General features: G+C 43.9%; 1 protein-coding gene across 2 annotated transcripts in view; it reads right to left on the reverse strand.

Moving 5' to 3' along the window:
• COL14A1 (collagen type XIV alpha 1 chain) overlaps positions 1 to 17839 on the reverse strand; it is a 217279-nt gene that overhangs the window by 1038 nt on the left and 198402 nt on the right. The window contains exons 46-48 of one of the 2 annotated variants that reach the window (XM_082721774.1): positions 3143 to 3220; positions 1491 to 1646; positions 113 to 694 (exon numbers count right to left, since the gene is read on the reverse strand). In XM_082721774.1, the coding sequence (XP_082577900.1) occupies positions 663 to 694; positions 1491 to 1646; positions 3143 to 3220 (266 nt within the window). In that variant the 3' untranslated portion in view covers positions 113 to 662. Of the gene's footprint in view, positions 1 to 112; positions 695 to 1490; positions 1647 to 3142; positions 3221 to 17839 lie in introns of those variants that run through there. The other variant, XM_082721773.1, reaches the window with a different exon arrangement.

Consider the following 17839-nt stretch of genomic DNA (forward strand, 5'->3'; position numbering starts at 1 on the left):
CATGACCCACCATGCCCCTTGTGCCTTCCCCCGTGAGGTTTCAGATGGTTAGCAAAGGAAGGGGCAGACCCGTTACAGCAATGGTTAGAAAACTAGAATCACGGCCAACTGCTTAAATATAGTATGTGTTTTATTTACAAAAGGAACCCTGAATCTCAGCAGAATTATAACAGAAAAATAAATTTTAAAACGGATCTCGTGTTAGAAACCCATCACCAAGGGGACAGTTGGGAAGGGAGGACATTAGAGGGGGAGGGAGAGGAGGGTGGTGGGGGAGGAACGTGCCCGTCAATCTTGTGTGGGGACAGGAAAGAGGAGAAGGCACATTTAAACAGTTATTACACACAGAAAAGTTGGGGATAAATTCTTGGTACACAGTCATAGACCGACATCCAGAAAGATCCAGAAGGATACAGAGCTGTCAGTTCCTGTCACGACGGACACTTGTGATCTGGTTAAGTTCCAGTATTATCAGTGTATGTGTCGGGAACAGGGAGGGCAAGAGACGTGACAGGGAGCAGGGAGGGAAGCAGGTGAGGCAGGGAAGCAGAGTGCCCATGGTTAGGGGCAGGGGCTGGGGGGGTGGTGGTGGTCAACAGGACAGTTCTGGATCCGTAGCCAATTGCCCAGGCCCAATGGAGTCAGAGTGGAAGAGCTCCACCTCAGTGCTGGTAATCATTGTAAGGGATCAGATCTTAATAAGGGACAGGGAGATTTGAGAGAACAGGGAGGGAAGAGATGAACAGAGAAAAATACATCAGCAAAACTCTTGACCAGTTCCTCTGGAAAATAAGGTTAAATTTCTCCTAACGCAGAATACTTAAATTCTTTGACTAAGAAGTTTATTGCCCCAAAGCGGTCTCTGAACATCTCTCTTGATGCTTCCAAGAGTGACTATGTCAGAAAATGTCCTATTGCACAACTCGCCGACATGCAGGCTGCAGATGTTTTTAGGAAGCATTATCTTTCACAATCTCAGGCCAGGAGTTAGTAATGCGGCAGGGACAGGCATGGTCACTCTTGTTTTTTCTTAACATTACCTTTGGTCACCGAAAATGGTGGGTATGTGGTGGGCAGAATGTCACCCAAAAGAATCTGAGGGGCCCTCCACATTAGGGAGAAGTCCTGGGTTTGAGGCTTTTCCAAAGCATGAGTGAAATAGGACCACACCACAGCAGTAACCCAGAAAGTTCTAATATGTCCCCCAATGATCAAATATGAGGTCGGAGGCCAAGGTAGTGTGGATAGCCATTTGTAAACAAGGAAGATTTAATTGTGGTGTTATTTTCATTTTCCTCTTAAGGTTTTTGCAGGGATAGCCTCGATAGTAACGTGCACTTTATAGAAGAGGTCTCTGGATAATTTAAGGTAGTGAAGCATTCAAGTTTGGCTTCCCTCCCATAACTGGTCTACTGTTCATTGAACTCTCATCATTATAGTTCTAATCAAAGCGAAACATTGCTCAAAGCCCATGAGGGGCTGGCACTTACCTCCTACACCGTAGGCAGAACACGAAGAAGGGTCGCAGTATCCAGGCTGGCCAGAAGGACCCTGTGGTCCTGGCACCCCCAAGTGACCAGGTGGACCCCTGGGTCCAGGAGAGCCAGGGGGCCCAGGGCTTCCTGGCCGACTCTCTCCTGAAGGTCCTAAGAAGCACCCACAAAGGAAAACAGTTGGTCTTTGACCATCATAGATAGTTTTGAGACTACCAAGAAGGAAACGAACCCTTAAGAGAAGCCACCTTACATATCCTGACATTTAGGATAAGATGGCTCTCTCTGCGCATTGAGTTTTTACTTCTCAATTGGATTTGTTGGACAAGCACACCCACGTGTGTATGAACACTCCAATGCACACACAAACACACTCAGTCTCAGCCTCATAATCTGTCCTGCTTTCTGGCCTCAGGTAATTGAATTACATTAGCCTGAGTGGGAAAGAAATTATCCCGCAGGAGAAAAAGGAAAAGTCTGAAATCAGACCTAAAATACTGAACCAAAATTTCTTTAGGCTACCTTATACCGACGGAGCACTTAGATTGAGTGAAAAGAGGAGATTGAAATTTTTGTGATTTTAGGAAGTCTATCAGGCTGGGTGTTTTAAGGCCTTACTTTTAGGCCTAGATTACAATAGTGTTTGAAAAGGCATTCTTCAATAAAAAATGAGATTCTTCAACTTTAGTGGAGATGAACTCTTCAACTCTAGTTCTACTGAAAATGAGGAACGAGTGTCGCCTTATATTTGAAAAGCACTGCAGCTCTACGTAGGTTCAGTCCCATTCAGTCTACGCTCACCAACCATCCTTTCAGCCCCTCACACCAGCTCTAATGATAGGAGCACTTATGCTCAAAGTGACTCTTTTCCATTAGGAATCCCTCCTAGGAAAAATACTTTCCAAAATCATTATTAGGATGGAAAAAAAAAAATTGATAAAATATTCGATTTGATGTGGCTAAAACCAGATTAAAAATGTCCAACAGGACTGGAAACTTACCATTCTAATAACGAGGATGATAACCCAGAGATCACTGTAAAAGCACACAGTAATATACACAAAACTCAAAACTGACATGAAACTCATCCAGTAAGACGGCCATAGTGGCAGAAACTCTGAGTGTTTCTCAAACATCCACATGTTCCTCTGTATTTGAAGCCTCCCATGTGGTTCAACGGAGACAGAGTGGCTGGTCCCAGCCAGTGAAATAGGCCTCACTGTGATGTAGGTCATTGTCCATTGAGGAAGGTGAAGGCCAATGTGTCTCTTTTATCTTTTTCCTGGAAGCTTTTTGCTCTAACATGGGGAAAAGCCACCTTACCCAAATCAAACTTCGGGGGACTATAAAATAAACCCTTATCGTGTCAATCTACTAAGTGTTTGGGATTGATTTGTTACTACAGCATAACCTAGCATGGCCTAACTCATGAAGCCAATAGGGTCCCAGAATATGCTAGAAGCCTTTGAGGCTTCTGTACTGGGAGGATTGTCACTTAACAATTGGCCTTCCAATAAAATGAATAAGAAAAACAGCCATTTCCATCAGATACGAGATGTAACAAGGCCATTTTTCTCATCGGTGATGCATGTGAATATAAAACGTTAGGATTTTCATCTTGCAGTTTCCTGTTAGGTAGGAAGATTTACCTGCTGGTCCCGGGGGACCTCTTGGACCTTGGGATCCTATGCCTGGATTTCCTTTTTCTCCCTTGATGCCAGTTAGACCTGTTAAAAAAAAAAAAAAAAAAAAAAAACGAAAGAAAGAAAGAAAAAAAAGAAAGTCTTTAAAAGAAAATCTAGGCAAAATCTTTCAAAAAAAGACCTCTCTGGTAACGATAATGATAGGAGTTGGTTTGGGGTTACAGTTCTCAGGGGACTTTTAAATTAAATTCTGACACTGTGAATTATGTACAACCACATAAGGAAGACTAGATCTGTAGCCGAACACGCTGTTTGTATTTGAGATACTGTAAGTCTATCCACCTTCCTACTGAAGGGGTCTGGCCCGCCAGGATCTGGCCCGTGTCTTTACACGCACCAGGCCATTGGACATATGCAGTTGGCGCTCCATGGTCACACAATAGAAATCACAAGTGAATGTGGCTAACATTTTCCTTTTGGTCCACCCTGTAATGTATCTGCAAAAGGCATGAATTATAATTAGGCAGCAAAGTTCTGAAGAGCGTGAGTTTCCATTAAAAACTTGGAAGCTTCGGGAAAGCCTGTGTTTGATTTGGCTGATTCAGCCCCATAAAAATCTAAACCTATTCGTGCTTCTTTTCCACTGAGCAGACTCCTTCTTCCAAATCATTTACAGTGCTATTAACAAACTATACGTTTTCATGGGCAAAAAAAGACCCACAAAATAACAAGGAAACATACACTCTGACACCTCATCATCCAAACAGCTATCACAAGACTGCGGGACAGGTGAGAACACGCTCTACTGTGGCCCACCCATCCCAGAGAGAGTTGCATCAGCCAAGGTGGGGGTGGGGGGGTTACCCAGGCTCACAACACAGAAGGTCTCTAGTGTCTGTTTTTCATGTACAACAATGCTTTGAAGTAGCAGAATGGCATTGCATCTGCATGTGATTAGACTCACAAAGGAATTATGTGTGAATTGGCAAAGCCTGGAAGGAAACATAAATAAATGACAATAACCAATTTGAGAAGGCACCCCCTCCACCAGGGATTTAAAATGTTTAAAATTACAAGTAACTTCTCTCTCTTCCTAAAGGCGGTGTGTATTCACGCCAGACAAACCAAGAGACACAACAAACAAGGACACTTTTCACGTCTTGGTTTATAACTTCCAGAAAGCTAGGCGTTCATGTAATATGGGCTTGGGGAATAGTTGGAAAAATAAAATTAAAAAAGACTGGTGAGCAACTGGTCCTTTTTGCTACATGGCACATAGAATGACTATCTGTTGATATGAACGCTGGGGTCCGCTGTGTTCCTTGGGTCCACCTTCTGGGGTCAAGGTCTATGTGGCCCCTTTCAAAAAGTCCTCCTGGGGCACCTGGGTGGCTCAGCGGGTTGAGCCTCTGCCTTTGGCTCGGGTCGTGATCTCAGGGTCCTGGGATAGAGCCCCACATCGGGCTCTCTGCTCAGTGGGGAGCCTACTTCCTCCTCTTTCTCTGCCTGTCTCTCTGCCTGTTTGTGACCTCTCTCTCTGTGTCAAATAAATAAATAAAATCTTAAAAAAAATTAAAAAGTCCTCCTTTTTTGTTAGCGGTCCTCAGTGCTTTTCCACTCCCTGCTAGACCTCCCACACACATGCCTATTGTGTGGCCTCGGTGGTATTTTCTGAGCTCACAAGAGACCTGTATTTTAGGGAGAGAGCCGGGGCACCGAGCACTTGGCCTCCTCTTGTTTTGGGTCTGACTCTTGTCTTAGGAACCCAGAAGGAAGACAGTAATTTCTCAAGAATAAAAATACAATTTCATCTGAGTTTAAAAAGCACCCAACATACTCAGACCAATCAACGTGTAATACTCAACTATTCACCAAGCTGTTCAGACAGAAAAGCACTCTGGGTACACCTACTGGCTATTACCTAATTAGCTACCAGTTTAGCTCTTAGTTTAGTGTCTTAGTAGGTTTAGCTCTTAGTAGGTGTCCTCTCAGTTGCCAATGTACTTCACCATACTTAGCCTCTTCTTCTGTTTGAATGAGAATCACTTTCCCCACAGGGAACCACTAATTTTTAAAGAGTTAGAACACAATGAAATACACAGATGACTAATGGCAGCCTGCTCGTGATTAAGCATGTGGTGACTCAGAGGCCTCCCATGACCTTACGGTACTCAAGGATCAACATTCACAACATGGCTTCAGGATGATTCTCCAAAGTAGGAGCTGCTGTCCATGAGGCTAAAGAGGACATGCAGGAAAGTGTTCTTAGGAATAGCTCTCTGGTGAGAGTTTCTTGATTTAGGGCGCCTGGGTGACTCAGTGGGTTAAGCCTCTGCCTTCGGCTCAGGTCATGATCTCAGGGTCCTGGGATCGAGCCCCACATTGGGCTCCCCACTCAGTGGAGAGCCTGCTTTCCCCCTCTCTCTGCCTGCCTCTCTGCCTACTTGTGATCCTTCTCTCTGTCAAATAAATAAATATTAAAAAAAAAAAAGAGTTTCTTGACTTATCCATTGTTTCTTCATTGAGAAAGCAAAAGATGGGGGAGATTGGGCAGTGGGGATTCTGGTTGCTTCAATTTTCTAGTTATGTGGAGAAAAATGAGTGGCATTTGATATTACCTGTACTACAAATCAAGGTAAGAGAGTAAGAGTCTCACAAAAATATTCCAGCCCCTCAAAATGTCTCGAGAAAATTCTAAGGATATAATTATACTAATAGGGAATTAAAAAAAATAAACATATAGTGAATTTTATCCCCAGGGGTAGAGGTCTGTGAATCACCAGGTTTACACACTTCACAGCACTCACCATAGTACATACCCTCCCCAATGTCCATAACCCCACCCCTCTCTCACAACCTCCCTCCCCCCAGCAACCCTCAGTTTGTTTTGTGAGATTGAGTCACTTATGGTTTGTCTCCCTCCCAATCCCATCTTGTTTCATTTATTCTTTTCCTACCCCCAAACCCCCCATGTTGCATCTCCACTTCTTCATATCAGGAGATCATATGATATTTGTCTTTCTCCGATTGACTTATTTTGCTAAGCATGATACTCTCTAGTTCCATCCACATCATCGCAAATGGCAAGATTTCATTTCTTTTGATGGCTGCATAGTATTCCACTGAGTATTTATACCACATCTTCTTTATCCATTCATCTGTTGATGGACATCTAGGTTCTTTCCATAGTTTGGCTATTGTAGACATAGCTGCTATAAACATTTGGGTGCACGTGCCCCTTTGAATCACTACATTTGTATCTTTAGGGCAAATACCCAGAAGTGCAATTGCTGGGTCATAGGGTAGTTCTATTTTCAATATTTTGAGGAACTTCCATGCTATTTTCCAGAGTGGTTGCACCAGCTTGCATTCCCACCAACAGTGTAGGAGGGTTCCCCTTTCTCCGCATCCTCGCCAGCATCTGTCATTTCCTGACTTGTTAATTTTAGCCACTAATGAGGAATTTTAGATTTCAGTATCCTTGAAATGAAGATCCGTTCCAACTACTGGTAGGCTAATAGATTAATATCTGTCCATGTATTCACTTAGGTTCCGAGCCAAAGGAAACTTCGTGTCCATGACACCTGAGTTTGGTTGTAAATCTTTTTCTTAGAATGAAAAATCATGTTAAAAATCAATAATTAAGGACCTAAGATGAGGGCTGAGATGAAAGGCCAGGCTTAAAGACCTCACCTCTCTAAAACTAGATCTGCATATATTTTTGAGAAGCCTGTAAGCCATGGTTAAAAGGAAAGAAATCAGATGTCCCAAAATGTCCACCCATCTGTGAGATGTTGGCAGGTGATGAATAGATCTGGGCATAGTCCTTCACAGAAAATATGCCATCATCACCCATAATAAGGGCTTCTCTCATCAATCTCTTCGTGAGGGCTGAAGGTGGAGCCCTTTGGTGTTTAGCTGAAGTCCCCAGAGCCAAGTGCCAACGTTCTCTCCACAAAGGCACTGGGACTCCTGAGTGCACAGGATGCCCCTCCTTCTGGAACACCCATTTCACATTGGATGTCTCCATAAATACCTCTCAGTCTTCAAGACCCAGCCCAGTGCTTCTTGCAACCATAATGAGCAGAAGCATACAGGATTCAAGAGGACTGGGATTATTGATCTGCTTCATGGCTGTATCGCTGACACGCCGAGAGTGTCTTCCACATACTATGAAGCCTACAGATACTTACTTATTTACTCACTGAAGGAATGAATGAGTTCTCTGATTCCATATTGTCCGTGCCTCCTCTGGAACCTACCCATTGCCTTGCTTGTCCTCATGTTCGCCTAGCCTAAGACCACGAGCCTCCTGATGGCAAGGATCATGTCTTCTTTACTGTTAGTGTCGGATCCAAGCCAAACCTCACACATGGTAGGTGGCCCAGCAAGTTCTAGAAACCTAACCGAATGACTGCATGTTTACACCAACATGCAGCTGACTGTTAAAAGCAAGCCTGACCTTTGAAGGATTAACAAACAAAATTCTTTACCCCGGAGCTTTGCTTTTTACTTTCACATGCCTGCCTTGTGGGAACACTGCTTTTTCTAACAAGTTCCTTGTGTGGCAGTTTCAGTGCTAGCGTTTCTTAGCGATGAATATAACCGATCACAATTAAATTTCTGCCATTTCTAAAAACTAAGCATAGCTGATATAAATGAAGCTGTAACTTTTCAAAAATATGATTTTAGATAAGATTAAAATACTTTCAGTTTTTTTTTGAGTTATCAAAAATATTTAGGATAATCAGAGAGATTATTATTATCCATCCATTCATCTGTTCTTTCTTTTAAAAACATTTCAATAAATCTATTTTTTTTGCAAGGTTCTCAGAAATATTGAGTGGAAAGTACAAAGATTTCCCATGTACCTTCTGCCCCTACACCTGCTTCGTCAACATCCCCCAACAGAGAGGTACCTCTGTCATATTCATTCTTTTTTTAAGAGTCTCGTTAGAAACCATTTCAGGGCTCCCTGGTTCTCCCTTACCACAAACCTAACACTGACCCTCCAATATTTCCTTTTACTGGTATACAAAGGCAGAGACCTGTTCACTCTAGCTCTTCGTTACATTCCCAGTTCCAGGCATATACTAAGGCACTCAAGAAATACGCGTCAAGCCGATGAATGAATGAATGAAATCCCAAGTTCTATTGCAGACTTTGACAAACCAAGAATGTGGCCAGGGAGTTTATCAGCTAAGTCTAAAAATGACCGCTGTCGATTCCAAAAGCTAGAGGCTTGGGATGCAGGAGCTCATTTTGGCTTCTTAAGAACAAAGGGGGCGGGCACTACTATAAGCCCCGAAGGAGGCTGTGATCCCTGCCCTCACCTAGGAAGGAGCAGGAGCCACGATTTGATCCCAGACAGCTTGGTGCCGAAGCCCAGACGCTGAATCACTGCACTCCCTGCCTTTTCAGTCCAAGTGGGCAGGAGACTTGTCTTGTTCTTTGCAGTCGAAGCTTCCTGAGCTGCGCGCTGGGTCAGTCTGCACATCTGCTCTGGCCCCAGGCTCAGCAATCAGTCCCGTGGTTATCACATTTTCTCAGCTTACTTCCCTCAGTTGGCATTCTTGCCTTCTACTCCAAGCAAGATTCAGGGTTGACGCTAAGCGGCCCTCTCCGGCTCCTGCTGACTACATGCCCAGGATCTGGCTCTCGGTTGTCCATTTTCTCTTTCCTTTGGCTTGCTGGTCTCTGAATAGAGACATTTTACTCATTTCTCTGCCCTCTGACCACACCAAGCCTTCCACACTGAGGTCTCGTGCTGCTCCATTGAGCTCAGTTAGTCTCTCAGCCCAGACATTTCGAGCAACTCCCAGGATTTATGCCCAGGCAGATATGCAAAGGCTGGGCAATGCTTTCATTGTCACTGCACCAAAAAGTCCCAGAAACAGTGAGACAGGGCTTCGGCTATGTTGTTATATCGTCTGTTACCTAGGAAATGTGGACAATGAATGGCAAGCACAGTCTGCTTCCCATTCAGAATATGTCTGAACGCCTACTGGAAGCAATGTACTAGATACGTACCTAGGCACAAGGTGGCCGATTCATTGGACATAATTCACTAAATATTTCATGCAATTTCCAGAATCTGCTATTTTCTACATTTTCGGCCTGTAGCATTAGTACCAGCACATGGGACTCCATGTTTTGGCTAAGGTCTCGGCTAAGGGGACAAAGATTGGAAAATACATGATTTTTTTCACACTTGACCTTGGCCAAAAGGCCAAGAAGCGATTATACGTGATTGTTTTTATTTTTAAAGATTTTATTTATTTATTTGACAGACAGAGATCACAAGTAGGCAGAGAGGCAGGCAGAGAGAGAGAGAGGGAAGCAGGCTCCCTGCTGAGCAGAGAGCCCGATGTGGGACCCGATCCCAGGACCCTGAGATCATAACCTGAGCCGAAGGCAGCGGCCTAACCCACTGAGCCACCCAGGCGCCCCTACGTGATTGTTTTTAATGTAAACAAATTTTGCAAACCATGGCCAAGAGATTTTCTTCTTGTTGCCTTTTTGATAAAATAATGGTCCATCCACTTTGACAGGGTAATTCAGGCCTCAGGAAAAGATAAAGCATTCTACACAGTTCAGGCAAAGAGAAGTTAATCCAGGGACTTGCTTACATGGTTTGTTTACATGGGTGATGGAGGACTGAGAAGCCAATTAAAAATGATGAGGAAACTTATAAAACAGCAAGAGCAAGAAGTCATTCTCATCTTTAAGAGTATGGGGGCAATGGGAAGAAATGGTGGGACTGGAACCCAGAGCCTAGAAACTTCTGGTAGGATCTAGAATCAGAGGGAGAGATTTCTGGTTGAAGCAGGAGCCGTGTAAGAGTTGTCACCACAACCAGAATTGCAGGGGAGCCAGGTGTAGGATGAGAGGAGAAATATCTTGACTTCTACCCTGTTTGAATCCTGTAATCCTCCTTTTTTTTTTTTTTTAAGATTTTATTTATTTATTTGACAGAGAGAGGCAGTGACAGAGGGAACACAAGCAGGACGAGTGGGAGAGGGAGAAGCAGGCTTCCCGCTGAGCAAGGAACACGACGACCATGGGGCTCGATATGAAGACCCTGGGTTCGTGACCTGACCTGAAGGCAGGTGCTTAAGAATTGAGCCACTGAGGTGTCCCTGGAACCCTCTACTCCTTTAAAAAGGCTCCTATTGGCTGAATTTTTCCAGGAGCAGTGGGGGAAGGGAGCCTGGAGAGGCACTGATGCACAGCTAAAGGAGGGAGAAGGGCAAACTGAAAGCAAACTGCCTGGTCCAATCCCAGTATCAGGCTCTGAGCATCAGAGCCAGAAGGACCCCTCCTGCCTGTAGTGAGTCACCTTGTGGCAGGGAAAGGGACAAATGGAGAGTCATCACGCAGTGTGAGAAGAGCTATAACACATAAAAGCACAGAATTGAGGTGTCCGTGGGGAGTCACAGGGGGCTTTCGGATACAGCTGACCCTTGAAGCCAAGTCTTGGAGAGCAGGCATCAGCCACGCGAAGAAGGGCAGATGCAAGTGCACATACAGAGGCCGGCAGATGAAAGAGAACTGAGCGTGCCTGGGGGACTCCAAGCAGTTTGGCGGACTCTGGCCGCAGCAGGTGGGGGAGTAAAATAAGAAGCCAGTCTAGATCCAGTCGGGGCACACGAAGGGGTCTGGATACGGCCCTTCCCCCTCGTGTGCGCAGGACCCCTCCAATACCATCCCCCTAATTTTTTGTTTGTAACTTCACCCTCTTTTTCTCAAAGAGGAACTCCAAAGTGCTGAAGCCTCACACCCCTTAAAACATGGAACTGGCCCTGATGGGTGCTACAAAACAATTCAATTAGTAAAGTGGACTGAGAAATCTGGCAGAGCTCAACTCCACCAATGAACGCTGAGCTAGTCTCCCAGCAAAGCCGAAGGAAAACATGTTGAAGCATTAAATAGGGCTGTCCAGTAGTCAAAGGAACCACTACCAGATCAAGATCAAGACAACAGGATATTTTGGACTTCAGGTTCTTCTATCAGTTAGAGACATGGTAATATTGGCCGGAGGCCCTCTGGTCTTTCGACCACACACATCTAAATTAGATACACTGATATCCGGGCAGTGAGAGCAAGGAAGAAAGTGCAGCAGGGAGAAGGGAGGTGAAAGGGGCATCATGGGGGCTACAGAGGAAGAAGGGAGAAAAGTGAATGAAGGGGGCACCAACCCCATGTAGCCGTCCACAGGTTGGTCCCACCAGCGAGTGCGTTGCAAAAATGAACAGGGATTACAATGGACACCAGGAATCCTGGATTTTTGTCACAGTTTTGCACACTGATGCTATGATCTTACGGGCATAAGAGTAGCAGACCAAATGCTCATCGACCAGTTTCAGCTCCCAAGTTCTGACTGATCCTCCTTCAATATTATTATATTATTTCCAGCATGGGCTGTTAGGAAAATTATTAACAACTGAAAGTTAATAGCAAAATGAGCCAATTTCTGTGGCTTCAAAAATGAACACATCAGGTTTGGCATGAATATTCAACCAGCTAATGATATATAAATGAGAGCTAGGGCTTGTTTTCATTCCTTGCGGAAATGAAAAGTGATATGATGCTCTTGAGTCTTGGAAAAGAAGAGAGCTGTGTCAGGGCCTTGGGATGAGGTCAGTGTCTGCAGAGTTTAAAACAAAAGGCATTAGGACCAGCAGTCCTTCCTAATGAGCAGGAAGAAAGCACTATTAAGATAAATGCATCTTGTATCTAGTTAAACCTACAACCAATGAAAATTTTAAGAGTTAATGAATATATCTTTTCTATGTATGTTTTTCCCTCAGCTATACAAATGCATTTTGGTATACTTGTTTATTGTACTTATTGCCTTAAATCCTTGTTAAAAAAAATTCACTGAAAATGGTTTACTATAGCCAATATAAACAGCTTTAGTTTTATCATCTAAATTAGTATATGTTATATTTCCATTTTACTTGTTTATGTTCAAGGCCAGAAATTTAGAAAATGGCTGAGTACATTCCTATATTTAAAACAAAGTGTCTGTCTCTGTCTGCCTCTATCAATATTTACATATAGATATTGTAAACACACACACACACGCCTCTATCAATATTTACATATAGAAATTGTAAATACACACACACACACACACACACACAGGCATTATAAGCAGGATGTCCCTTGATCTTTTGACCAGACATCTAAATTAGACACACTAAAATGTGAGCACTGAATTGTCCAACGTATTTGCTATTTTATATATATTTCCTACCCAGTCGAAAAATCTTTCCTATTTAAAAATCTCACCCTGTTTTCCTGGCTGAATTTACACAATAATGACTTGAAGAAACGTTGACTTGTCAAGTTGGCAGTAACTGGCTATTAACAGGATGTCTTCGCGTTGATGTCCTATAGCCACATGGACTTCTGTTTTTTTTTTTTTTTTCATGGCTCTAGAGTGAAGGACAAATGGCAGCCAAAAAACTAGCCAAGGAGTAATCAACACCATAAATCACTCATGATTCACGAAATGACTATTGCTCTTCAGGTATTATGAAAAATAAAGGGAAAACCCACATTACGTTTGGTCTCCGGGGAACGTGCAGCCTCACTGCGGAGACAGGATTCACAGAGTGAAATCATCATTAAAAGGCAAGTCAAGAAGGCGAAAGACCCCTCTCCCCTTGCTAAAGGCTTGTTTAAGTAACCTGATGTCCCCACAGCACCCCCTCTCCCCTTGCTGAAGGCTTGATTGTCCCTATAGCCAGATGGCAACACATACCAGGATGTCTATTGTCTATGATCACCCGGTCTGTCAAAAAAAGACAAATGAGAAGTAGAGTGTAACTGGGACTTTCCAGACTGCTGGCCTAAGGAACCATCAGAACGCCCTGACCCCAATGCCCAATCATGCTTGATTCAAAATAATCAATCAGACTCCTGTAACCATGCATCTGCTTCTGTAAGCTCGCTTCCCGCCACCCCAACCCTGCCCTATATAATCTGCTCCCCAACTTAGCCCGGCATGCTCAGCCCACAAAGGCTGATGCGTCCACAGGCGCCTGTGTAACCAATAAACCTCTTGCAATTTGCATCCAGTGGAGGCGTGCTGTTTGATTCTTGGGTGCGGCTCCAGGGTCTTTCAAAGGCACCTTCTACCTGGGCGCACACCGGTCGGACCCCGCTCTTGTTCAGGCTTCTTGGTGGGGCAGGGGTTGGGGGGAAGCAGAGATGAAAGGCCCAGCCCCATTCACGGAACTCACAGTGGGGGCGGGGAGACAAACCAGGACACCAGCAATGACAGCATAATGAGAAACTGCTGCGGTCGACGCCTGCGCCCGGGGAGGGTTTACTCCGTCTGGCTCAGCCGGAGGGGAGCAGGGCAGCAACCACCAACACACGGGGCCGACAAACCGCGGGCGGAACGAGCGGTCTGGCAGCGGCGACTCCGGAGATGCGCTCCGAAGGACGAATGAGCCAGAGCACGAAAGAGGATTCTAGGGCGTGGGAAGGGCAGGTGGAAACCCATGCACTGGGACAAGAGCTGGACACAGTGGGAATCCGCACGTGGGGGGGAGCAGCAAAGGAAAAGCCACGCGTGAAGAACGCGCAGTCGCCCTGCCTCATCGCTCTGCGCCAGACTTGACGCCTGCTCCTGCTTTGCGCCGCGTGTACTTCCTTATTGCGTGGAGTTGGGCGTGGCCAGGGCCACGTGACCTGCTGTGGCCAATGAGATTTTAGAGGCAACAACAGGCACAGAGGCTTGAAATCGGCACCTTGGGTCGCCCTAATTTGTTTCTGCCACCGCCGCGAGGATTACATACTCTAGGAAACTATTAGCCCTTCTAGCCAGGGCCCCCGCAGAGCAGAACTGCCCCTGTTTTCCATAGATCTGTGGTGGAAAAAAAAATATTTATCGTTGTATCCTACTGAGATGTTTGTGGTTTGTTATGCAGCGAAAGCTGACTAATACTGAGAGCACAGAGCGGTTCAATTTGGGTAGAGCAAAAAGTACATACTTGAAGTCAGGCGGAAAATATGAAACGGGACCCTACGAAGATAACTTGCTGAGATAGCATTAACCTTGAGTGGTTATTTCTAGCACGATGGCCCTTTACCCCAGACAGGGACTGAAATCCAGTGCAAGAATCTGATCAGATCTACTACACAGGCCCCCCAATTAAGGGTTTCAAAGTAATTTAAGTTATAGATTAGTATATTAGCTTTCATGGCAAGAAAAGAAGACAAAACGGACTATAGCCCTTGCTGACATCTTGAAACAACCTCGTGGAAGACCCTGAGTCAGAAGCACCCAGCTAGACCACTCCTGAATCCCTGACCCAGAAAACCACGATCGTATAGGTTTTGTTGTTTTAAGTTGCTAAGTTGTAGGGTAACTTGTTATAGAGTAATGAGTCATTAACACATAGAGCTTCTCTTTGCAGCCATGTTGAATGCAAAGACTCAGTTTGTAACAGAGGGGGAAAAAAACCTTACAAAATGGAAGATGATACAACAAAGAAAAAGGAAAAGCATTCCTTTTCAATGCGTTTGGGTTACTATACATTAGGAAAACACAATACATCAAACCTTCAGAGAAAATCTTGTTTCCAATGCACATTCAAATTGGATTTTACCACCTAACTACTGGGTGAGAAAAGAGAAAGCTACTTTTACTTCGGACTCCGGAGTTCATCTCTCAGGAGATGAGATGCAGGGAATGAGGAAAGAAACAAACAAGTCAGCAGATTTTTAACAGCAATGAAAAGACTATGTCTCGTGCAAGCCAATGTCAAAGATAATAGAACATCACAGGGAAGACTTGCAAATATTTAAGTTTCAACCAGCCAATTATTACAAGAGCCCTGCCAACCCTCTATCTTTAATTAAGTTGATCTGTCCCATAAAGATAATTTTTCCAGGAATAAACCAGGATAAAAGAGACATTGAGAAGTGCCACAGACACTTAGCATCTAGGCATTCCTGTCTGGCAACTGCTTTGCTTTTATTCTGCATTCGTGACCAAAGTTTTCAGCCAAATGTATCTTCAGTGCCAACAGCTCTTTTCAACCACAGAAATACCAAATGCAAGAACCCAACTTCTCTCTCCCAGCTTCAAATTGACTTGAGACCCAGCCTTCTCAGCCTTGTTGATTCCCAGGTAAGGGGAATGAACCTTAGGGACTCAAGAGTTAGCTTTTGGGTATATGCAACTTCTTGACTCTGAATGCCCTTTCTGTGTCTCCAAAGGGGGTTATCGCTGACTCCCAGCAGCCGGAGCATGGCTGATTACTTTTCTACCTGTGTTTGCTCTGGTGGGGTGGGAAGGGGGACTTGGTTGTGTTGCATCTCGTCTTCCTTCTCACACCCCCCTTTTCTCATTTCCTGGAACAAAGTCCATCTTCTTCAAATTAATCACAGGACTTAGGACTGATGCAAGAATTGATCCTTAAATCTTGTCTTTCTTTACATTCACTCCTTAGAAATTTGGTCTTCTGTGTCAGGGGAAACTCAAGGGGAATAATTTTCCAACTTCATAAAGTCATTCAAGGATTATATCCTCAGAGAACAATAAAAAATTAATCCAGGCAACAAATAGAGTGGGGCAGCTGTACTTGCATCAAGCTCTTAATCAAAAACATGAAATATTCTTGTGATTAAAGATGACATTCCAATGCTGTTATTATTTTTTTTAAGCCTCAATGCTAATACTGCATCCCAAATATTTGATTCCACAGAGTAGGTATAAAGTGCTAATGAATGTATAGCAAACAATGCATTCCATTGGGAAAATCCTTGGAATTATACCTCCCAGTCGTTTTCACTCAACTTTCTCTAGGCACTAGCATGCATAAAGACATTACTACTGTCTGTGGGTTGGGGGGAGATAGTCAGTAGTATAAGGCTTCTCTGGAGCGAGCCCCAGTAGGGAAAAGAAATATAGTGAAAAACCAAGCGATCTGGTAATCAAGGAGCAGATGTCTGAAAAAGTAGAAGATAATTGTAGTTATTTGCATAATGCTGGTGATGTATTTGCTCTTATGATTTTTACTGTGAACACAACAGACACGAATGCAGAAAGACCCACTGTTGATAAAGCTCAGCTACATCAGCCTGAACTTGTAATGGTTGCACTCTCAGTAATTATTTAATATAAACACATTTTGACTTCTTCATTATGTTTCTAGTATAGTCATGCTGAGAATTTGCATATTGGAATAAACAGTCGAAGTAGAAATTACTTTAGCTTTACTTCTTTACATTACACTAGATGGCAGTCTAGTTGTTTTGTTTTTTAAAATTTTGTGTGAAGGCAGGTTATATGTATTATCTGTGAATTTCATTTCAGAACAGTAAAAGAGATGTAACTTATCTGTGGGAAAGGAGACAATATGTTGACTACTTTTGAGAATCATGGCTTTAGAGTTTCAAGCCCTCTCGCACCTCAGGATCTTTGCATACGTTATTGCTATCTCTGCCTGAAATGTTCTCCTCTGACTCTCTTATTGATCTGCCAAACTCCTAAACTTTCAGGTCTCAGCTAAAATATCACTGACTTGCCAGTGTAAGTCAGAACCCCTTCTTCTACACTTGCATGGCAACATGGTTTTTTTCATGGCACTTACAACTAATGTCACACTAAAGGAAACGATTCATTTAGTTTTTGTTAGTGCATTTAATATCTGGGTCCATACCAGGTACAGGAAACATAGGAAATGTATGTCCTGTTTACCACTATGTCATTAACACCCAGTACGATGCCTGATGTGTAGTAGATGCTCAGTAAGTGCTGGTTAGGGGAATGAATGAAGATACAGAAAGATTAAGTTTTACGATTAAGCAGTCAAGATTACACAGCTAGTAAGTGGCCAAGTTCAGATCCTGACTTCTATAAGATTGATGCCCCAAATGACATCCCAGCCTGCCTCTCAAGTAAGCAGCACTGCAAACAGTGAAGTTAAATCAGTTTCTCTTCTGAAATATCACAAGGAAAACAAGATTGAATTGCCCTATTCCATGTTTCTCCTCTATTTCCCCAATTGTTAGATGTTTTAATATAAGTAGAATTCTGTGGGTGCACCCCAAGCTGCTAGGTCCATGGCCAGCTTCCCTCCAGGTAGTTCCCTTACTTGGGACTCTTCTACAGCCTGGGCACATGCTAAAATTCTAGAAAAACCGTCAAGTGCCAAAATGTATAATCATGGAAAATATTTTTACCACCTTCATATTTATCCAACAAATCACCTCAAAGTTGGTCATTGGCCAGGTCAAGGATGTCCCAAGCCTCTCCCAAACCAGAACACAGCGTGCAGGGAGCTTGCCAATAGTACAACCACATTCCACTGTGATATTCTAGTCAGTTCAGCAGTTGACTTGTTTGTGTGAACTGAGCCGTGAATTGTGGTTAGTAGGAGCCATAAGGAAATGGGGTTCACCAGACCCTGCACAGTTCTGGCCTTTCCTATGGCAGTTCCCCAGTACACTATGAATTCCAAGGTGGCAACAGACAGAGGGGACAAGCACAGCTATTCTGGAATCACGCAGATGTGGACTTGAATTTTGGTCCCTTATGGTCCAGTGGGGTGAACTGAAAAACTAACTGAGCCTCAGTTTCCTCACTTAAAAATAGAGATAGAGTCCCCTGGGTGGCTCTGTCATTTGAGCATCTGACTCTTGGTTTCTGCTCAGGTCATGATCTTGCGGTCCTGGGATCGA

The sequence above is a fragment of the Mustela nivalis genome (assembly GCF_964662115.1).
Source record: "Mustela nivalis genome assembly, chromosome: 2".
NCBI classification, from domain to species: Eukaryota; Metazoa; Chordata; class Mammalia; order Carnivora; family Mustelidae; genus Mustela; species Mustela nivalis.